Raw genomic sequence first — 24,249 nt, forward strand, 5'->3', positions numbered from 1 at the left:
GCACAACACACACTAACACACCACCACCATGTCAGTGTCACTGCACTGCTGAGAATCTATCTAAATAATACCTACTTTGTGGTGGTCCTGGGAGAGTCCTGACCATTGAAGAACAGCATGAAAGGGGGATAACAAAGCATGCAGAGAAAAAGATGGACTACAGTCAGTAATTGTAGAACTACAAAGTGCTTCTATATGGAAAGTGGAGCTGATAAAATGGACAGTGAGTGTAGAAACAAGGAGGTGGTTTTAACGTTATGGCTGATCGGTGTAAATTGGTTGATGATTGATTGATTACTTTATTGATCCCCAAAAGGAAATTGCAGATAAAGCAGGTCTGGATAGCTTACTGTGCTATATTGGAATGGTTTTGCTCGCTCATGGCATTTGTGGCAGAGCATACATCCAGCTACCTACATTCCTCTGGTAATCCTTGCTTTGCATGTACACAAACAAAGCTCACCTGCTCTTTTGATCTGCTTGACCCTTGCCTCTGTTCACGCTCTGGTTTCAAATTAGAACATGCTATCAGTACATAGGGCGCTAGGCTGACCCATAATGTACCCTTGTTACCATGCCCCACGCCCCACGAGACACAAAAGACACACAAATACACGCCAACAGACAGGGGGCGAAATACAAAAGCCCCTTATATCAGCACCGCCTTTACTAAACCAGGCTGTTAACATCAATTACACAAACAATATAAAGCATAGCCTGAGAGGTAGGATTAAAAAAATAAAACAATTTAATTATAAATTTAATATAGTTATTTACAAATTGCACACTCAAATCCAAATATTACACCAAAAGGTAAAGCCTCTGTATGCAAATATAAAACTCCTCTTGGTCTAGATGGAAAAGGCACCAGTATTAAAATGTGCACAGGAGAACCTGCTCTCCTTAAACTCCACAGAAAGTCTGTATGAATCAGCATGGTACTGTGGCAACTGTATAAATCCACTAACAGGGTCGAGACAGCACGGATTATGAAGTCATAGGCAAAAACAGTGAACAAATCCTTAAAATCCAAGGCCTCACATGCTCTATGTGAGTCACATACTTCTTAGCAGTTGCTGCTTAGTCACACGGGCAGTGTAACTTCAGAGAGCTGTCAATCATCATCATCATGGTTCTTATCTGGTACTTGTGTAGTGGGACCTGCTTTTCTCGGATACTTGGGAGTAAAAGAGGTTTCTGACTCAGCACCCTGCCGGTTCTCCAAGCTCTCTTTGGCTTTTCTCCTCCGCACATGATGCAGGTGTTTTTTCGACTTTAGGTGAGCTAAAAAGAAGAAAATAACATCTCTAAAGACTTTCGGCTCTTCTTTAGTTTCAAAGATCCTGTATAGATTTTTCAATAAGACAACATTCTGAGGTGGTCAGGGTCTATTGAAGGATGCCTTATATTTCAGATATTTGTATAGAAACCTAAAACCTGACAAAACCGAGCCAAGAGAAGCTGCTGTCTGCCAAATAACCACAATATTTACTATATATTATGCTAAATTAAAACTCCACTAGTGATCAAGTGTGTGTACTTTGAGATGCATTCTTTTGGCACACAGTGCATCTCTCCTCTCTTTATTGATACAGGTAATTATGGATATTAAACCTACACATTTCATGACAAATGACTATACTATGTTAATATGAAGTCTAAACAAGGCTGTAAACAAATGATAAGCAAGAGAGTATGAAGTTAGCTTACCTTTCCATTCCAGATCACCTATGATTACTTTATCACACAGTTCACACACATGGTGACTCCGCTTGTTCCGTGGTTCCTCACCCTCAGTTCTGAGTGGCTCAACTGATGGCTGTTCTCCCTGGAAATGAAAATATGAATGTATATCTGGGTTATCAAAGCATAACGTTGTTAGCTACTAGTACTTTAGTTCCATCCCTAATGTATACTGTATATACACCGATCAGCCATAACATTAAAACCACCTCCTTGTTTCTACACTCACTGTTCATTTTATCAGCTCCACTTACCATATAGAAGCACTTTGTAGTTCTACAATTACTAACTGTAGTCTGTCTGTTTCTTTGCATACTTTGTTAGCCCCCTTTCATGCTGTTCTTCAATGGTCAGGACCCCCACAGAGCAGGTATTATTTAGGTGGTGGATCATTCTCAGTACTGAAGTGACACTGACATGGTGGTGGTGTGTTAGTGTGTGTTGTGCTGGTATGAGTGGATCAGACACAGCAGCGCTGCTGAAGTTTTTAAACACCTCATTGTCCCTGCTGGACTGAGAATAGTCCACCAACCAAAAACATCCAGCCAACAGCGCCCTGTGGGCAGCGTCCTGTGACCACTGATGAAGGTCTAGAAGATACATCTACAAGGTGGACCAACTAGGTAGGAGTGTCTGATAGAGTGGACAGTGAGTGGACACGGTATTTAAAAACTCCAGCAGCGCTGCTGTGTCTGATCCACACATACCAGCACAACACGGTAAGTGGAGCTGATAAAATGGACAGTGAGTGTAGAAAGAAAGAGGTGGTTTTAATGTTATGGCTAATCGGTGTATATTCCATGTCTATCAACCGGAACTAGAGCTTTAATCCAAATAAATCCAGAATTCAAGCCTAATTCTTTGGTTGACTGACAGTTGGCCATTCATGCCATCACCAGTATTTTTCACCGGAGTCACTCGTCTGCCAGACAATAAGAAATATGAAAAACCTGATATGCCAGAAACAAAATATGCCTGCCCTGAGCACCCAGGAACACTGCTAATCAGCTGATGAGTGATGAAGTCAGACACTGATTTAAAGACAATAATATTTGTTTATTTATTTAGAGGTTTTACACTGTGCTTACACAGTGGTTATATAAAGACAATAAATATCTAAGTGGCCTGAAAGTAAACCAACAGCAATACAGTTGGAGCTGCAATTTAACATCAAGCTGAGGGTTGTTTGGGGTACATGTCTGATATCACTTGAAAAGAAATTATAGGAAATTATAGAATGATAAGAAAAACAAGGCAGAAATAGAAATCAAACCTTCTGTAAGCAGCCTAGAATTTCTAGGGCTGGAGCGAGGACCGTTTGCTCCCACTGGGACACATCTGTAACATCCAGGCCATAGACAGGTGGAACGTTGCTACTCGGTCCTGAGGGAAAACAAAGGTGGGCAGGGTAAGAAACTACAATGACACAAGAGTAAGCGCCATGTAAACATTTAACTATGTTTAGATTTATATTAGTTTATTTAGCAAACCCCTTTCTTTAAATGAACCAAACAATGTTTTAATAGATAACAGTTTAGTCAGCTGGTAGCGAGTGTCACAAGTGTTCAGCTACTTTTGTTTTTGTTCTAGTTTACAGTATGTTCTGTACATATTTTCCTTTACACACATTGTGTTTTGACTTTGCTGCTTTTAAACAAAATATGTATTTAAATATTTAAAAAAAAGACACTGATGGTGTATTTAGTTATGATAGTAAAGCTGCAAATTATTTATTTATTCCAATTTTCTTTTTTCCCCTTTTTCTCCCACTTGTAGCGCATCCAGTTTCTACCAGTCAATCATCCTCTCACTAATGCTGGTCCCTGCTCCTGATTGGGGAGGACGAGGCTGCTCCACGCCCCCTCTGACACGTGCACAGCAATCGAACATCTCATCACCTACACTTGACGAGTGCAGTGAGGTACAGTACTGTGCACGGAGAGCCACACCCCTCTTCCGCACTCCTTCCCCATCTCCGTGCAGGTGCCACCAACCAGCCAGCAAAGGTCGTAATCGCACCAGTCTGAGAGAGAGTCCCCATCTGGCTTAGTCCCACCCCTTATCTGAACAACAGGCCAATCGTTGTTCATGTAGCCGCTCAGCCTCAGCCGGCAAGGCAGAGCCGTGATTCGAAACGATGTATTCGAGATCTCAGCTCTGGTGAACAGCGTGTGTTTTTACCGCTGCACCACCCGAGCGGCTGTTTTATTAGGATTTTAACGTCATGTTTTACACACTTTGGTTACATTAATGACAGGAACGGTAGTTACTCGTTACACAAGATTCATCAGTTCACAAGTTTAATGTCGATCACAGTCATGTACAATTTTGGATCTCCAATTCACCTCACTTGTATGTCTGGACTGTGGGAGGAAACTGGGGCTCCTGGAGGAAACCCACATAGACACGGGGAGAACATGCAAACCACACAGAAAGTAACGAAAACATGTTTTAATACAACCTGTTGCTACTGGTTTGGAAGATTTCATGCAATGACCATGGTATTGGCCATTGGTATACAGCCATTAAGTGCCTGCTACTTAAAATAATTTAAGACGTGGGCTGTAACCATGAATGTTTACTGTTGTTATAGGTTATAAAACAGGTTACACTGTAACTATCACAACACAGCACATCAGGCTATAAGAGTTATTTCATTTACCTTACAGACTTTAAAAATAGGTGATGGACTTAAGGTGCGTACACAAAGACTTAAAAACAAAAAAAGCAGTTGAGTTGATCCAGGCTTTTCATGGCAACTTGATTGAGGCCCTGATGTCTGTTTTGTTTGTTTTATTAGGATTTTAATGTCATGTTTTACACTTTTGGTTATATTCATGACAGAAATGGTAGTTACTCATTATGCAAGGTTCATCAGTTCACAAGGTTATATCAAACACAATCATGGACAATGTAGTGTCTCCAATTCACCTTACTTGCATGTCTTTGGACTGTGGGAGGAAACCGGAGCACCTGGAGTAAACCCACACAGACACGGGGAGAACATGCAAACTCCACACAGAAAGGACCAGGACCGCCCCACCTGGGGATCAAACTTAGGACCTTCTTGCTGTGAAGCGACAGTGCTACCCACTTAGCCACCCGTGCCGCCCTGGCCCTGATGTAACTCAGAAATCTAATTTGTTACATTTTTGACATGTTCGTATCAGATTGACTCCTAGGTATTAATAATCTGACTTCACTACACAGAGGTGTCAGACATTAAATGAAACAGGAGCCACATAAAGCACCAGCACTATTACAGTGCAGTGTGTAGCAAAATGCACTGTAGAGCAGAAAGCATCCTACACCTGCTGACTCGTAAGAGCTTTATAATCTCCCTCTGCATTCTGGCATAGTCAGCAGGCTCAGACTGGTCGAGCCTGGCTCTGCCTGAGCTTCTCAATAATGATTCACTCACAGACTCGGAGCAGGACAGCGGAAAAGCACACAGACACACTTTAGGTATTTGCACTGGCAGGCAAAATGGAAAAACATGAACAGACACATGCAGGATATAATATTTTGAAATACCTATTTGTTAAGACACAACATATCAGAACTTGGACTGAATGCAAAATGCCTGTAATGCCATACATGCCTCCAAGCTCATGTTAGTCCAGGCAAAACTAGAATGACATTAGAAGGTGTGGTGATCATGACATGGCAAAAACTGAAAATGTGCACAGAGGAAAAACACACTAGCACACCAGTGTTGTCATCTTAAACTCACAAATTCGAATCTCGGCTCTGCTACCGGCAGGATGAGCGGCTATACAAACAATCCGAGGCAGGAACGTCCGAGGGGATTCCTCATGACTGCTGCAGTTACGACCTCCGCTGACTGAAGGATAGTGGCTGCACAAAATACAGGGGATAACGGAGATCAGTGTGTGACTCTCCATGTGCAATAAGGATCTCCATATGAACTAGTCAGCTACTGCACACAGAGATGTGTGTGTTAGTCACAGCTCTCCTTGAACAAGAGTGGACATAATGCCAAGTTCACACTACACAACTTTCCAAGTCATCAGGTCGCTGTACAGTTCACACTACACAATTGGATCTCTTGCAATCAGGAGTCTTTTAAGTCGTTGTGGATTTCACACTACACGACTGATCGGCGATAGGGGGGTTTCACACTACACGATCTACCATCATGAGGAATCGCAGGCGAGTCTATCTGGTCTCCCAAACTACGTTTTGTCACGAAAACACACACGAGGGGTTTAATGATACCATGTCCAAAAATGCACGTCAACAATAAGCGAGCGATCAAAGTTGTTTGTGCGCTGATGTGCAGCGTAAAAGCAAGAATAAAAATAAATGAATCTGAGTGGATTGGGCTACGCGACCAGCAGGGATTGTCTGTTTTGTAGTGAGTTGGATGTTAATAAATATTTTTTGCAATGCAGTGTGGGGATTATGGTTCGGCATAGACGATAAGATCACAAATACTGTAAAGCTTATGCCCCTGTCCAACGTTTTTACACTCCTCCCCGGGTTTCCCCTCACCCCGTATCCTGCGTTCTCGTCGGCTGCAGTTCGACATATCACTCGCAACACCTTTCACAAGACATGATTCTGAGTCACCGACAGGTCCAGATATTTAACATGCTAGATATTTTTCTTCAGCCGCTTGGATCGAGTTGTTGAACCGTTCACACATAGCGACCGAGAGTGGAGTTTCGATCCCCAAGCGAACGCCGAATTGCCTCTGAGCTGCCACATCTAGCAGCAACCAGGGCAAAAATCATGTAGTGTGAACTGGCATAAGCAGCAGTAGTGGAAGCAAAATCCAGTCATGCTATTGGATACATTTACATTACATTTGCAGTGCTTAGCAGACACTTTTATGTCTGCCCACAATCCAAAGCGACTTACAATTATCACTGAAGACAATTCGAGCAATTGAGGGTTAAGGGCCTTGCTCAACAGAGGCAACTTGGTAATGGTGGGGCTTGAACCAGCAACCTTATGATTACTAGTCCAGTACCTTAACTGCTGAGCTACCCACTGCCCTTATTTGACTAGACAGGGAAGAAAATTGGGGTAGGCTAAGCAAAAAAAGAATAAAATACTCACTTGAATTCATTCTATTTAAATTTATAAAGGCATTTTGGAGTAAATATGATTAGCATGGGCATGTTGTCACATTCCCAAGCTCAAGAAACAGTCATTCTTGAGAATTACTGATTAATAATAGCATTATAAAATATACTTTTAAATTCAGAGGTAATACTTGCTACACTATGGGTGTGTTCGAAAACCTATTGAGCTGCCTTGCTGTCTTACTGCCTACATATGCAGCTGCCTCAGTAGAGAGGATTCTTATAAGTCATCGACTTATAAGGCAGGTTATTCGAACGCACTACTTAAACAGCGCTTACATCAGTTTTCGCTTACTAAACTAACACAGTTGGCCTCGAATTTCCCCCATGGGGATTAATAAAGGAATCTTATCTTATCTCATGCCATACAAACCAATGGGATGAGGTGGCCCACACGCTAGCATGTCAACTAACATCTCTCTCCATGTACTGAAAACAGTTAAATTCCCTAACAAGCCCGAATTTGCAAATAAACGACACTTGTGCACGTTTATACAAATTAAAAATCAATGATAATTTATATACCTTCGCACCATCCGCCATATATATATTTTTTTTCTGAGAAAAGCCATGACGCACTGAATGCTGGGATTGCCTTCACCGCTAAGGCAGCATCGGATGCTCCCTCATTCAGTCAATATACCGTTCAGATTTAAGGTGGCTTACTAGGCAGCATTTTAAGGCATCTAAGAACTCAAACAGCCTCCTTCTCGGGAGCGCGCATAGGATGGTAGGATTATTAATAATAGCATTATAAATTATACTTTTAAAAATATACTTTTTTTAAATAAAATATACTTTTAAAGTCAGAGGTAATACTTGCTACACTTATGGGTGTGTTCGAAAACCTAGTGAGCTGCCTTGCTGTCTTACTGCCTACATAGGCAGCTGCCTCAGTAGAGAGGATTCTAATAAGTCATCGACTTATAAGGCAGGTTATTCGAACTCGCTACTTAGACAGCGATTCCATCAGTTTTCGCTTACTAAGCTAACACAGTTAGCCTCATGCCATACAAACCAATGGGATGAGGTGGCCCAACGCGCTAGCATGTTAACTAACATCTCTCTCCATGTACAGAAAACGGTTAAATTCCCTGACAAGCCCGAATTTGCAAATAAACGACACTTGTGCACGTTTATACAAATTAAAAATCAATGATAATTTATATACCTTCGCACCGTCCGCAATATTGTTTATTTTTTTGTGAGAAAAGTCATGACGCACTGAATGCTGGGATTGCCTTCACCGCTAAGGCAGCATCGGATGCTCCCTCGTTCAGTCAAAATACCGGTCAGATTTAAGGTGCCTTACTAGGCAGCATTTTAAGGCATCTAAGAATTTGAACAGCCTCCTTCTCGGGAGCGAATGTAGGATGGCGTAAAATGCTGTCTATGTAGAGAGCTCACTAGGTTTTCGAACACACCCAACATGTTATTTGGTTTACACATTTGACGACATAATGGTTGAATTTTTAAACCAGTGGAAATGCAGAACACTTGCTGGTTTCCTGAATGAGTTCCAGCTCTGGCAGCAGCACTGTTAATCCGATTAGCTACAATGGCTCAATTATCAGAAACAATTACAGGTTAATCTACTGCAAACTGCATGAATCAAACAAGTAAAGAATTCTGTTTTGTTGTTGGCTGCCCACATGATTGAGTTCACTGGCCTTGTGCTACCTCGTACAAGTGTCCACATGGGTGGCCGACCTTCGGAAAAAATCCTACTGATAAAATCAGATGTCTAGGTTCCTGTTCAAGGACTAATGGCTAATAAAGAGGAACTACACAGTCAAGTTTCACTACAGTCAAATCCTGTACTTTAGTCAAAAAGCTTAATTACTTCCTGCTGACTGATAAAGAAACAAGAAGCCTCGAGTCTGACCTCTCGACACCCTCGTCTTATCACGTGGAGGCCTAGACGCATTCAAAGCAAGCCTTAAATGGTGTTTGTGTATTCAAATCTCTCCAACGACTGTCTCTTTTTGATAGATGGGAAATTCTATAATAAATCGAAAAACCCTCATCCAAAACGACACCCTTGGGAGCTGATTTTAAAGCGGGTGAGCGAGAACATCAAATCAGGCAGCAAAATGATTCTTACCACTAAAAAGAGGGACAAGCGCAACAAAGCAAATGCTGAATACCAGTGAAAATGGCAAATCTATGCAAAGTTTGATTCAACCAAATTGCAACGGTGCTGATAAGGTTGTCAGGGTAGAGGTTTGTGTTACACTAATACAGGGGATTTCACACATTCCTGAAGTTCACACATTCCCAAACTTTCCCCCTCATTACGTTTTCAATAGAAATTCTTGAGAGGCAGCAGGGATACAGGAATTACATTTCAGTTTGTATGACTAACAAAATATTTATATGCAAACTTGTATGCAAATCTGGATAAATATTGGCAACTGATAAAACGCTTCTCTCGGGACAGCGTGTCTGAGCCTGTGCCTGGTTAATACCCGTCAAGCTGTTGTGTATTACATATCACTATGATGTACGTTAGGAACAATGCTTTCCCTTACCTAATTCTAAACCATTGTGTAAGAACCAGGCATATTTTAAATATATAAAAAAGTATGTGGTGTCCAAATTCTTAAAAGTTCTACAATAGCTCTACAACAACTCAAGGTATTTAGCCACACCAGTTAAAACTAAATTTTACATACAATATATTTTTTAGATTTTAATTATTTGTTTATGTATTTATTATGATTTTAATAATATTTATTATGTTTTACACTTTGGTTACATTCATGACAGACATGGTAGTTACTCATTACACAAGATTCACCAGTTCACAAGTTTAATGTCTTGTCATGGACAATTTACTATCTCCAATTCACCTCACTTGCATGTCTTTGGACTGTGGGAGGAAACCGGAGCTCCCGGAGGAAACCCATGCAGACACGGGGAGAACATGCAAACTCCACACAGAAAGGACCCAGACTGCCCCATCTGGGGATTGAACCCAGGACTTTTTGCTGTGAGGCGACAGTGCTACCCACTGAACCACCATGCCATGCCGCCCTCTTATCCCTTTTTTAAGTTTTCCCTACAGCAAGGTAGATTATTAACTTGGTGGTGTAGAAAGTTCTACACTGTTATTTCACTTCTAATTTTCTGGTTAGTGATTATGGTTAGCTACAACCTGTTTTAAAATTAACACCTCAAAGCTTAAATAAAGCTTTGCTGCTGATCACAAGGTGCCATGAAAAAAAAGGTTGCACTCTTACTGTTTAGGAAAGTATAGTGGTCAAAGATTTAACCAGAATTGTGACGAAAGCTACTTGATGTCTATTAAAAGTGGCTGATCAAAGCGTAACTGCGTACACTACATGGCCAAAAGATATAATCTGGCCTATATAGCCACCCCTCATAAGTATTGCATGCAGGTGTCGACACAACAAATGCCAAGAGTTATAAATATAATTATATAAGGAAAATTATATACGTTCAACCTTGTGGCGAGAGTTTGGAGAAATATCATTCCCTGCTCACATGCACAAAGAACTGTCCATAAAGATATGGTTGGTTTGGTAAGCTTTGATCTCAGCCACACTCCACACCTGTGAAATGGCCTCTAATGTTAATTGCGAGCCAGACCTTCTCATCTAACATCAGTGCCTGAATGCATTGATGCTCTTGAGTGGGCACAAATTCCCACAAATGCATTAAAATGAACTTTCAAAAAGTATCGGCACAAAATGTGGAACCATTTACGCTCCACCAGACTGGATTGCGAGAATCTGTGAACTGCTATCTTGGGATTTCTCCACAGATGTTTAATGGGGTCTAAGTCTGGACCTCGTCTGGGCTAATCAAGGACATTCAGTGACTTGCCCCAAAGCAACTCCATTAATATCTGGCTGTTGAAAGTTGAACTTTCCTAGTCTGAATTTGTATGAAAGGGGGTTTTCTACAAGAATGGTCCTGTATTTGGTAGTATTAATTTGTCCCTACATTCTCCCAGTCCTTGCTGCTGAGAAGCACCCCTCAGCTTAGGGTGGCCAGATTCATAGTAACAAAAAGGAGGACATTACACCCCAAAAAGCCGGACATTACACCAAAAAGACGGACGTCATATTAGGAACAGGGGGACATGATACTGCAACACACAGAATGAATCCAGAACCCATATAATAGAGTTTTTGACCAATTTAAGCAAGAATTCTATATCAAATTACTGTTTTACTCACTAAATGTTGTGTCTACTTTTTATATTCAAGTCTGTTCAAAAAGTTTACTTTTTGGCATTTTCACAGCGTTCCTGATCATGAGAGCTGAGTGATTGACTCAGGTAGCGGTGTTTACAGGACAGGAGGGCGGGCAAAATTCAACCACCCAATCACAGACTAGCATTTAGAGGGCGGACCTTCTCCGATTGGCCAGTGGTAGCTCTATAAGGAGTCAAATGAGGCTATTAAACCAATGAAATACAAAGCATTTGTTCTGACATGTACCTAAGCCAATGGTAAATAATATTGATCAAAAATGAAACCAGTTCACTCCAAAAGGAGGATTTTTAAGTGTCCGTCCTAGTGTTGCGTGAATGGAGGACTGGCAGCTGAAAAGCCGGACTGTCCGGCCTAAAACCGGACGTCTGGCCACCCTACCTCAGCTGCTACCACCATGTTTCACCATAGTAAGTTTTTAGCAAGATGTAGTGTTTGGCAAAATAAGGAATATTATTCTCTGGCCTAATGTGACTAAAATGGAACTCTGCTCCAGGGTCGCTGTATGATGGCTGACCCTGCGCTCTGACCCCAACTTCCAAACAAGCTGGGATACACAAAGAAAGAATTTCATTGTACTGTACATCTGTATATGTATATATATAACAAATAAAGGATATCTTTTCTTAAAATGCCATTCAGAAAACTCCCCGTCATATACCTATGTCTCAGCAGTGTCCACTTTTGCCATTCTGCCTCAAATGGCCTAATTTATGAACTGCTGCCAAGATCACCAAACATATTCTTCTATCTCTACACAGGACTTTAAAGCTCTTTTAGGGTGACCGTTGGGTTCTTTCTAACCTCTCCAAGGAAGGTCCCAGGTTGTACCAAGTATATTTAGATATTGTATTATATCTTTACCCTGAACTACTGTATGTCTTGCCACAGTTTGATTGCAGAGATCCATGGGCCATTTCTTAGACTTCATGGCTTGTTTTTTTTTTTTCCATCTGATGATGCAGTTTACAAAGTCAAATCAATTCCAAACGCAACAAGTGGCCAACAAGTGTGAGTTTTAGACATCTCAAGAATAATTAAAGCAAACAGGAAGCCCCGGACCACCTGTTGCAACAGTAAGGGGTCTGAATACTTAAGTGTAGACTGAGTTTAAAATAGCAACTATATTTATTTATTAGGATTTTATCGTCATGTTTTACACTCTTTGGTTACATTCATGACAGAAACTGTAGTTACTCGTTACACAAGATTCACCAGTTCACAAGTTTAATATCAAACACAGTCATGGACAATTTAGTAACTCCAATTCACCTCACTTGCATGTCTTTGGACTGTGGGAGGAAACCGGAGCTCCTGGAGGAAACCCACACAGACACGGGGAGAACATGCAAACTCCACACAGAAAAGACCTGGACATCGAACCACAGACCTTCTTGCTGTGAGGTGACAGTGCTACCCAATGAGCCACCGTGCCGCCCTTGGCAAATACATAATATATAAACATATATAAACTCAAAATCAAATCCACAATTCAAGGGGTCTGAATACTTTTTAAATCAACTGTATTTAAGTCTGAAAGCAGATCAAACACTTTTAATGACAGACCTTCCCTTCATTTATGTATCTTAATTTACAGTTTTAGAGCAGGCTAGGACACATAAAAGCATAATAATATGTAATATTTAACACTAAACTATTTTGTCTTAAAACAATGCATGAGGAATGATGAATGACAGTGCTTTTAATTTTTTTTTGCTATAATATCATGACAATCCTAGCTGAAACTGTTTCAATCAGTTTTAAAGACAGGTCAGGTTCTTTTGATCTATTTATAACACGTACTCTCGACCCCTCCTGGCTCGTGCAGAGCACGTCCAACCATGCCCCGTGTTGCCTGCTGCCGCTCTTAATCACAGATTGGGTTTCTCTCTTTTAGCTGGCGCTCTTTTTGTCCTCTTTTATGCTCTCTAAAAAAGCGAGGCAGCAGGTGGGCCTGCACTGAAGCACCTGGCCTACCTGAGTCATGTGGGGAGCGGAGGAGTACGTTTCTGTCTTTTCTACACCGGGCTTTTAACTTCTCCCCTCTCTTCTATTATGGCTTTGACAGGTTAAGATAGAACGGCAAGCGGGGCATGCCTCACAGACGGCAGATGCTGGACGAGCTTTTAACTCCAAATCTCTGTGAAATCTAAGTAAAATAATCCTGTCAAACGTGAAAGGAAGAGAGGAGCTAACAAGGCTTTCTGACCACAGAGCTCTCGACTATCAACCTCAGGGTACTGAGACTGATATTGCTTACACTCTGAGCATCACAAAGGCACTACGTAGAATCACACATCCAGCCGTCTCTAGGATAAAAAAATAAAGAGGGGATTTCTGTACATATCACTGCTGTCTGTAGCTTCCACTTATATAACACACAATCCACATTTGGTTTCATTCACTTACCTAAACAACATAAATAAATAATATTAAAAACAACTCTAAAGCTTACAAAAAGTTTAAAAAGTACAATTTAAACATTTTTCTGTAGCTGAAATGTATTTCCCCCCCCATTTCATTTATGTTTTATCACCACTTTATACTGGTCAGGGTCTAGGAGGGTCAGGTTTCCCTGGAATCACTCAGCAAAATGGGCAGGATGCCAATCCATCATGAAGCCTTGTCCATCCCACCCTCAGATAAAGCCAAATATGTATGTATGCAGACGCCCTACCGAGGGATCCCAGTGATGGTGGGCTACTGCAGTTCACCACTGCGCCACCCGAGCACCCCAACCCCAATCATATTTTAGCCTGTTTAAAGAGCATGTATACTGAATGGGAAACAATTAAAGGTTAAGTCCAAAATCATCAAGCTTAAAGACGAATTGAAGATGGTACACCACTGTTGTGAATCAACTCATACATACATGTACAAACATAATTTTCTTTGTTTATATATACAGTATATATATAACTTATGTATAACTGAAGGCATATGAGCTTTGTTCTGCAATCCAGTAAAAGTCATAGGCATTTTTCATTCACAACTCAAATAGAAACACGTGCACACAGTCACAACTTAAATGCTTCAAATGAGTAATCTCTTCAAGAGTCTTTTTAATAGACACTTTCACACTTCTACCTTTTAAAATTACATGTTTTAAATAATAAATTACATGAATCATTACAAAATATGTATTTCAAGTAATATGTACGCATAGGCAACAAACAGGAGATTTTATTGTGAATTTAAGTTATACTTCTATAGATTTTTTTAATTTGTTAAGATTTATCCCAGTGGGAAAATATATATTATATTAAATACTAAATGTACCATGACTTTTGAACATGCCCACTTCTCGCCCCCAGTATGTTAAATTCTAAAAACAAAAAATTGCAGTATATTAGAAGTTTATCCTTTATGGTGATTCTAAAAATTAAGTAAACGTGGAATTAGACCAGAAGTGTCCAAGCTTTAACATAACACTGTAGTTACCATACTATATCATTTTATAAACAAATACTACAATTTCTGAGAATTTAAATCAGTCATTGATATATTTTTATTTATTTCTTACATCATAGTGGCTCGGTGGGTAGCATGTTCTCCCTGTGTCTGCGTGGGTTTCTTCCGGGAGCTCCGGTTTCCTCCCACAGTCCAAAGACATGCAAGTGAGGAGAATTGGAGATACAAAATTGTCCATGACTGTGTTTAACATTAAACTGATGAATCTTGTGTAATAAGTAACTACTGTCATAAATGTAACCAAAGAGTGTAAAACATGATGTTTAAATCCTAATAAATAAATAAATCTTACTTGTGGACTTGTATTATCTATGTGCAATTCAACTTTTACAATATTACATCTGGGCTAGTGTAATTTTTTTATAGTGTTTATATGTTTGTAATGTCTGTTTTTTATGTTGATCTTATCTGTTTATTTAAACTAAATACTGGTCTTATGTCTGTTTATAACTCACCCAGGTTCTAGCTTCTGCAATTTCATTATATGAATCATTATATGAATCATGTATAATGACAATAAAAGCCTTTCTGATTCTGATTAAAGTTGAACGTGGACATTGCATCAGTTGTAATGTCTACACCTGACCGAGTTTAAGCTAACCACTTAAGGTATAAGAAAAGTTGCACACACACACCACAGTTAACAGCTGACAAACTTTAAATGAGTTGATATGGTGTGTGTGTGTGTGTATGCAGCATGGCTTTGAGAATGCACAGTCTCTGGAGACAGAGCACAGGAGTGTGGCGTGTAATGAAACATACCGGTTGCAGTATCGCACCTGTTGTACGCCCTGCTCGAGTTTCCCTCCATTACTGACTGAAAGGTGAAAAGCTGTTACTTAATGCTTACACGGCCTGTCCACGCCTCACACCCATCACACACACCTACACGCATCTACTCACACACATGCACCTTACCTTACCCCACAAACACCAATACAGACACACACCTTACCTAACCCCACACACACATACACCATACCACATACACACCAACACAGACCTTACCTTACCCCCCACACACGTACACCATACCAGACACACACCTTACCTTACCACACAGATAACCAACATAAGCCGTCTTGAAAACCCACAGATAGTAAACCGACAAGGAACAAGCCACAAACCAGTGACAGGCTGTTGGGCAGCCCAGACTCATTGATGCCAGACGACATGAAAGGTATGGACCAACTGAATGGTAACTGTGGTCAAACTGCAGATAATTTTAATAGTGGTGACAAGGTAAATATGTCACAAAACACAATCCATTAAACCCGTGTGTATGGGAATGTGTAGTGCAGGCCAGTCAAAATGTCCATGTTTAGTCCTGTCCACTATTTAAAGTCTTTACAAAAAGCACACGTGCATCAGAACTAGATAACAGTGCACCTACAATATGCACACATGCATCAAAACTGGACATAGGAGCAATGGAAAAGGTTGATTGGTCCATCACATCTTGTTTTTTCCAAGATCAAGTGGACAGTTGGGCATATGTATTATTTACCCATGGAAGAGATAATACCAAGCTGAATTATGGAATAAACCCCCCAAAAAACCAAGGATCTGAAAAGGCTTAGCTGTCATCAAAATCAGGTCAGGAGTCCAATGATGGGATAGTTAGAATAGCATGCGTAATTGTCAGGACGAATCTAGGTGGTGTTGTAATGGTGGGAGAGTGAGTAGTCAGCTGACTGGCTGGACGGTAAGGTTGTAGGTCAGCATGGTAAAAGAGCTTACGGAATTAAGCACAGACCGGTTAACTCAGGGGCATTACTGACGTACAAAGTCTGATCCACCAGACATTGTTATTGTGTTACGTGTACAAATCAGGAGGCTACAGTTCTGATCTTAGATAATTTTATATACATTTATATAATAATAAGTAATGCTATAAATGTGAATCTCAAGTAAAAGCAGTTGCTTCAAGCAATCAAAGGTATAACCAAATGTATAATATTGTCTTGGTTTTGAATAATTTTTACCAAGCACTTCTAATGTTCAAGCTTCCACATATTAAAAGCTATAAAAGCTGTAATATGACCAGATACTGCCCACTCCTAGTTCCTGTACATTAAAACCAGTGTATTACTCAGCATCACGCCATGCCCCAAGATCCCTAAAGAAAACCATATGGCGTTCTTCAGCAGCAGGGTGTTCAGCCACAGTTTCCACTTCATGCCTTCCTAACTAATCAGACTGCTAGAGGGAGTGGGCAGTGGGTCGCCTTTACCACGCTGGCCTCAGCAGGCCTCACTGGGCAAACAATAAAGAGTGGGGGAGGGTTCTGATAAACGACTGGCACAGGAAATCTGAGCTAAGCGCCCGCCTTTGTGGCGGAACAGTAAGGAGATGGTGGAACTGTGGGAGGAGGGTTGACATCCAGTCAATGCAGTAGAGGGAAAAGGATTAAAGGCTGTTCCACAGGATGGTGGGCATTACAGGAAGAACCGGGAGAAAACTGATAGATGGTCAGTGAACCCACACGGGAAAATAGTGTTAAGTACATCCTGTTACAAACAACATGGTCTTTTAAACAATCCTTTATCACAGTTTATCAGTTTCTCAAGCTTTTAAAAGTCGGCAAATCTGTTATCTCATCCAGTTGAGCAAGAAGTATGATAGAAGGGTAGTGTAGGTGATGAGGTCATTATTATTTGAGAGTATGTGGGCTGTAATACATTTCACTTTTCAAATTTTTAGATACAATTCCAGTTTAAAAATGCAATAAAAACAAAAATCTAGGTTTTGTTCATTCTCATAAACCTTTATGCAACTGAAAAGCTCAAAAAGAAAGGTTTCATTTTTTTTCACTAACCAACTTTTTTTCTTTTTTTTTTTTTTTACAAAATTGTATTTTGTAAATGTAAACAATTTTAGAATTTGATGTTTGAAACACTTGAAAAAGTTGGGACAAAGTCATGTTTACCACCTTTACTATTTTTTTCTATTTATTTATGCATTTTCTCCCAATTTAGTTAAGTCAATTTGTCTTCCGCTGCTGGGGGATCCCAGATTGCATTAGAGGAAGGTATATTTTCTGCTCACACCTCCTCCGACCTGTGCGCAGTCCTTAGCGGACCCTTTCTTTTTCACCCATGCTTCTGCACAGGTGCCTCTATCTGCTTATCAGGGTCCTTGCACAGCGTTAAAAGACTGCACACCCACGTAGTCCGGTCATTCCACCCTAGCAGATACGGTAGCCAAATAGAGTCTGCTGCAGGTACTGCCAATTATGCCCGCTAGATGTCAATGTCGACCAGTGGCCACGCCGAGTTTCGAACAGTGGAGTTCAGAATCTCGGCGCTGGTGTGCTATAGGAATATCCCGGTGTGCTATAGGAATATCCCACTGTGCCACCTGATCGCTCTGCAAGTTGGATTTTCTTCATTCTTGCTTGATACAAGACTTCAGCTGCACAAAAGTTTGTGGCTGCTGTTGCCTGATTCCCCTCTTTATGATAGGGCATACACTTTTAAAATGGTTAACATAAGTCAAAAGCTTGATTCTTTCTTCATACTTATCAAAACATTTGGTGTGAATATAGACATTTGTTTTGAAGCATTGTTCTGTTGGATGCTCAAAACCACAACTCAGCTTTGGCAGCAAAAATGTAATTTAAAATCTGCACAGTGTTCTGTATTCTAACACGGTTCTTAAGGCCCTTGGAGGAAAAATATTATACATCATTCACCATACCAAACAGTTAAGATTTAGTTTTTTAACCATAGTTTTTTCTTGAATGTATTAATTGTTAGTTTCTACTGGCTTGCAGAATGCTTACAGCTTGCTGTTGTCCAATCTGGGGAATAATGCTGCTGTTACATGATAAGCGTGTTGTGTTTCATTCTCACGCCTTGCTGGTTATCATGGAATGTACAGGTTTCACATGATACGGCACAAAACTGCTTTCTTCTGGCTGAGCTGTAAGCTTGAAAACAGGCAGTAGTAGCTCAGTGGTTAAGGTACAGGACTAGTAATTGGAAACATTTTCAATAATTGTAAATACAGTGGTTCCTTGTAACTTAACGTCCCCTAAACTCAAAATCTTTGAAACTCAACGTTTCCTTAAACTCAACGTGTGTGCAACTGCTGCTTTGTTCAGCGCTCAGCTTCAGTGGTGTGGTAAAACGTCATGCAAATATGAGACGAATCTGCATTTGTGTGGAATAACCTTCAAATTTACTTTGAAAGCTGTGTTCAGCTGTGTTTCTCCTGTTTCACTTTTAAACTTGTGTTATAGCTTGGAGTTCTGAGAATCAGCTTTTCCGAGAAAGTCTAAAACGCTTATCATTAAAAAATAATAATGTAACTTAATGTATTAAACGACATAGAAACACTAAACCTCTCCTAATTATTACTGCTTATAAGTTCTCTCCACTAATTAAGAAGCATAAGAAAACAATAAAGAAATAAAGGTAAAGAGCAGGTTTTATTGTGTTTTTGATTGATTTTTAACTGTTTTTTAATTGCATTTCAGTGTTTTTATATAATGTGTGTTATTTTCAGTGGATAAGTGTCAAAAACAACCCCTTTATTTTACATAAGCCTAATATATATGCAGTTCCACGGGACCATGGAACGCATTAACAGGTTTTCCATACATCCTTATGGACAAAAAATACCTTAAAACTCAATGTCTTTTAAACTCAACGCCACTCCCAGAACCAATTGGCGAGTTTCAAGGTACCACTGTAATTGATTCAACATTTACAGTTTCAGCATTTAGCAGACGCTTTAACCAAAGAGACTTAAAGCATACAGTCTAAGCAATTGGGGTTAAGGACCTTGCTCAAGGGCCCAACAGTGGCAACTTGGCAGTGGTGGCTGGTTTGATCCAGCGATCTTCTGATCCAGCAATCTTCTGATTACTAGTCCAGTAACTTAACCGCTAGGCTACATCAGCTACAGAGATACAAAAAGCGATTCAATATTTACTAAACATACATAAACATTTTGCTATCTAAATTCAAACCTGGTCTCCCTATTTTACAGCTTACTAGCAACCATACCAGATTCCTCTCATAATGTCAAGGTAATGTTTTACTGTTTCAACAATTCAACAATTCCTGACAGAAATAAAGCACAGACATGACAGGGAAACAATGATACTCACAGTTCCAGAAAACCTAGAACTGTTGGGTTGTCATTGGTGTCACTATGAACTTTGACCCAGTTTGCCACTGAGCTTTTCAAATCAGGTTGAACCTTAATGCATTGAAAAGCTTTAAAAATTGAGCGGCAAAGGAGCGAATCCGTGAGGTACAGTACAAGGAGCACTGGCTCATTTAATAGGAAAACAATACTACAGACAGTGTAAAGCGGTTTGCCACATATCACATTAATGCAGCCTAAGGGCTTCCAAAACAAGCACCTATGTACACTCTACCATCAGTAAATATTGTGATCTCTTGGTTGCCTAGCCATGGCATCATGGGTTTGACATTATTTCTCCTGACAGTTGGATTAATACTGCCGCACCCTTGTCATCCTGTCTTTATACTTGGATCCTAAATTACCTAAAATGAGAAAAACTGGTGCTTTGAATAGAAACATCAGCCATACAATGAAATCTTCGTTGGATATATGGTTGTGAGGTATAAGCAGGATAAGGAATCCAGCCGTTCCTTGTTTCAGCCGGTTTCGTGAACACGGAGTCCTGCAGTAAATGATGAGGGAGGCCGGGTAAGGGGTGCTTTGTGTGTTTAATGGTCTGTGTGACTCCCATCTCGTTAGAGGCAGCTGCTATTGCTTTAACCATCAGAGCATGCTGGGAAATGTACACTCACACACCGTACACCAGTCTGTACTCTGAATTTGAGAATGCTCATCAAGTGCATTGAGATATCAGGAATCGGGATGTTCTGTTCACTGATGTGTTTACCAGAGCAGCAGCTGGAGGGAAACAGATCTGCTTTATTTCCAAAAAGCAAAAGCATTAAAAGGAAGAAGGATATTTGGTCATTGCTTCCCTGTTTGGCCTGATGTTTGCAGGGTACTCCTGTAGCACAGAAACTACTAAGTGCGGTACACGGTACAGGGCAGCAGATATGAACTCATCGACTCCCTCCCTCATTTCCACACCATTAAACTAAATAAAGAAAACAGCACAAGAGAAGAGTTCTGAATCTACCTGCCTGTGTGCTGATCGATCTAATCTGAGAGTTTGCTTTGGAAACAGAACAAAACAGCTGATCTCTTACTTTTTAGAAAGCGGTTGCGAACCCACTTGTTCTGTTTTCGAGCGTAGCGTCTGGTTGCCTGTTTCAGCGACTCAATACCTGCAAAAGACAGATCAAAAGCAGCAAAAATAAAACCACTGCTTAATTTAGAGCTGGCTCTGCTATTCAACCATATTATTCCAATGACACTGACCAAGTAGATGAGAAGCTTCTTCTAATGGAACATTTTTAGACAAAATTCTAATTCAATTAGAACATTTTTTTCAACCAAAAAGTGTAAAGGAAAAACTATTGTTCAGTAAAGTAATATTGATGCAAATATTCATTCTCTCTAATACAGTTGGGCGGCCGGGGCTACAAGGTTGTTGTCGTTTAATTCTTAACACCATGTCAGCTGCTATGGCTATTATCATGGCTAGCTAATGGTCTTTAAAAGTCAACGTGGTGGGTCGATTTGCTTTCGTAACAAGTCCGTATGCTGGTTAGAGTCATTATAGGGCTACTACAGGGGTTGGACAAAATAACTGAAACACCTGTCATTTTAGTGTGGGAGGTTTCATGACTAAATTGGACCAGTCTGGTGGCCAATCTTCATTAATTGCACATTGCACCAGTAAGAGCAGAGTGTGAAGGTTCAATTAGCAGGGTAAGAGCACAGTTTTGCTCAAAATATTGCAATGCACACAACATTATGGGTGACATACCAGAGTTCAAAAGAGGACAAATTGTTGGTGCACGTCTTGCTGGCGCATCTGTGACCGAGACAGCAAGTCTTTGTGATGTATCAAGAGCCACGGTATCCAGGGTAATGTCAGCATACCACCAAGAAGGACAAACCACATCCAACAGGATTAACTGTGGACGCAAGAGGAAGCTGTCTGAAAGGGATGTTCGGGTGCTAACCCGGATTGTATCCAAAAAACATAAAACCACGGCTGCCCAAATCACGGCAGAATTAAATGTGCACCTCAACTCTCCTGTTTCCACCAGAACTGTCCGTCGGGAGCTCCACAGGGTCGATATACACGGCCGGGCTGCTATAGCCAAACCTTTGGTCACTCGTGCCGATGCCAAACGTCGGTTTCAATGGTGCAAGGAGCGCAAATCTTGGGCTGTGGACAATGTGAAACATGTATTGTTCTCTGATGAGTCCACCTTTACTGTTTTCCCCACATCCGGGAGAGTTACGGTGTGGAGAAGCCCCAAAGAAGCGTACCACCCAGACTGTTGCATGCCCAGAGTGAAGCATGGGGGTGGATCAGTGATGGTTTGGGCTGCCATATCATGGCATTCCCTTGGCCCAATACTTGTGCTAGATGGGCGAGTCACTGCCAAGGACTACCGAACCATTCTGGAGGACCATGTGCATCCAATGGCGGTGCCGTGTATCAGGATGACAATGCACCAATACACACAGCAAGACTGGTGAAAGATTGGTTTGATGAACACGAAAGTGAAGTTGAACATCTCCCATGGCCTGCACAGTCACCAGATCTAAATATTATTAAGCCACTTTGGGGTGTTTTGGAGAAGCGAGTCAGGAAACGTTTTCCTCCACCAGCATCACGTAGTGACCTGGCCACTATCCTGCAAGAAGAATGGCTTAAAATCCCTCTGACCACTGTGCAGGACTTGTATATGTCATTTCCAAGACGAATTTATGCTGTATTGGCCGCAAAAGGAGGCCCTACACCATACTAATAAATTATTGTGGTCTAAAACCAGGTGTTTCAGTTATTTTGTCCAACCCCTGTAGGTTAATGAAGCTAACAAGTAATGAAGGTTCATCCTACCCAAGAGCCTTACAACAAATATACACTAAATTCTAAAAGTATTCAGACCCATGGACCTTTTGCACACTATTGTGGATATCATTGTAAATACATAGGATTTTTTTAATTTTTACATTACAAAAAAAAAAAAACATCAAATAGGTCCTGGGTTCGGGGCTGTCCGAGTCCTTTCTGTGCAGAGTTTGCATGTTCTCCCTGTGGGTTTCCTCCCACAGTCCAAAAACATGCCACCAGGCTAACTGGAAACACTGATTTGTCCTATAGATACCTAGCCGCTAGATGCACAAACCCGCAACCGAAAGAGACAAAGGCCGAGGAAGAAGGAGGAAAAAGATTACAAAGAATCAAAAACGTACTCTACTCTTATTCACAAAAATACTGACAATCTAAATTCAATACTTTGTAAAAGCTCTTTTGGGAGCAATTAAAGCTACAAGTCTCCTTGTATACATCTACAAGCTTTTATTGACTTACTTATTTCTATTTATATATATTTTTACTTTTTTATTTATTTTAACGTCATGTTTTAAACATTTTTGTTACATTAATGACAGGACAGGTTAAGATTCACCAATTAAGAATCCAGATTCAACAGGTTAAGAATCTACAATTCACCTCACTTGTATGTCTTTGGACTATGGGAGAAACCGGAGCTCCTGGAGGAAACCCACGCAGACACGGGGTCTACAAGCTTTTCACATTTTGATTTGGACAGTTAATTCCAGTCCATCAGACAATAGCAAGCAAGACATGCTCCAATGTCACTTAAGTGTTGTTTTGGCTGTATGCGTTGGGTCATGCTTGTATGCTTTTTTCCCTCCAGTCTGCTCTATTTTGTGCTCCAGAGAAAATAGTGTGTCAAAGCTATAAAAGACATTTTGCATCTTGAAGAAAGTTAAAATCTTTATTCCTTAGAGCAGTTTGCAAAATATCCATTTGGTTAAACTTAAACCACAGATACATAGTAGGTACCTAAAGGTAAATGTACAAATTTGAACTATACTATGCTGAGTACTTGTTAATTAGATTATAACAGTCTCATCCAAATACAGTTTTATTAGGGAATAGATTTATTATTTTATTTACTTCTTCTTTAGCTGAAACCCTTATTAGAGACTGAACTTTTGTGCCTTACCGGAACATACCTTTTCTTTTCAGCTTCTCTCGTTCTTCCTGGCTGACATCTTCTCCAGCAATTAGGTACTCATGGAACTCTTTAAAACCAATAGACTGGAAGATGCCATGCTGGTAATCCTGGCTAAAAGACAAGAGAGAAAACATAGCTATTACATGTAAGCTCAGGTTTAAAAAATTTACATGAACAATAATTATATACCATATATACACTACAGTGGTGCCTAGAAACTTGACATTAATTCGTTCTGAGACTGGCGTTGAGTTTAAAAGACGTTGAGTTTCAAGGTATTTTTTCCTATAAGGATGTATGGGAAACCTGTTAATACGTTCCATGGTCCCGTGGAACTGCATATATTTTAGGCTAATGTATAATAATGGGGTTGTTTGACACATACACTGAAAATAACACAAATATAATATAAAAAAAACACTGAAATACAATAGCAAAAATGAAAAAAAAAACAAAAAAAACCCTGCACTTTAGTTCTTTGTTGTTTCCTTATGCTTCGTAATCATGGAGATCTTAGAATACCGTATTCCTTAGCGAGTTCAGCAAGGGCGCATTCACATG

General features: G+C 40.3%; 1 protein-coding gene across 2 annotated transcripts in view; it reads right to left on the bottom strand.

Moving 5' to 3' along the window:
- Positions 1–730: 730 nt before the first annotated feature.
- Positions 731–24,249, bottom strand: part of trit1 (tRNA isopentenyltransferase 1) — an 83,864-nt gene continuing 60,345 nt past the window's right edge. For both annotated transcript variants that reach the window (XM_062990734.1, XM_062990733.1), the window contains exons 7-11: positions 23,687–23,799; positions 20,770–20,847; positions 3,017–3,126; positions 1,711–1,828; positions 731–1,284 (exon numbers count right to left, since the gene is read on the bottom strand). In XM_062990734.1, the coding sequence (XP_062846804.1) occupies positions 1,115–1,284; positions 1,711–1,828; positions 3,017–3,126; positions 20,770–20,847; positions 23,687–23,799 (589 nt within the window). In that variant the 3' untranslated portion in view covers positions 731–1,114. The remainder of the gene's footprint in view (positions 1,285–1,710; positions 1,829–3,016; positions 3,127–20,769; positions 20,848–23,686; positions 23,800–24,249) is intronic.

Source organism: Trichomycterus rosablanca, chromosome 2, assembly GCF_030014385.1.
Source record: "Trichomycterus rosablanca isolate fTriRos1 chromosome 2, fTriRos1.hap1, whole genome shotgun sequence".
Taxonomy (NCBI): domain Eukaryota; kingdom Metazoa; phylum Chordata; class Actinopteri; order Siluriformes; family Trichomycteridae; genus Trichomycterus; species Trichomycterus rosablanca.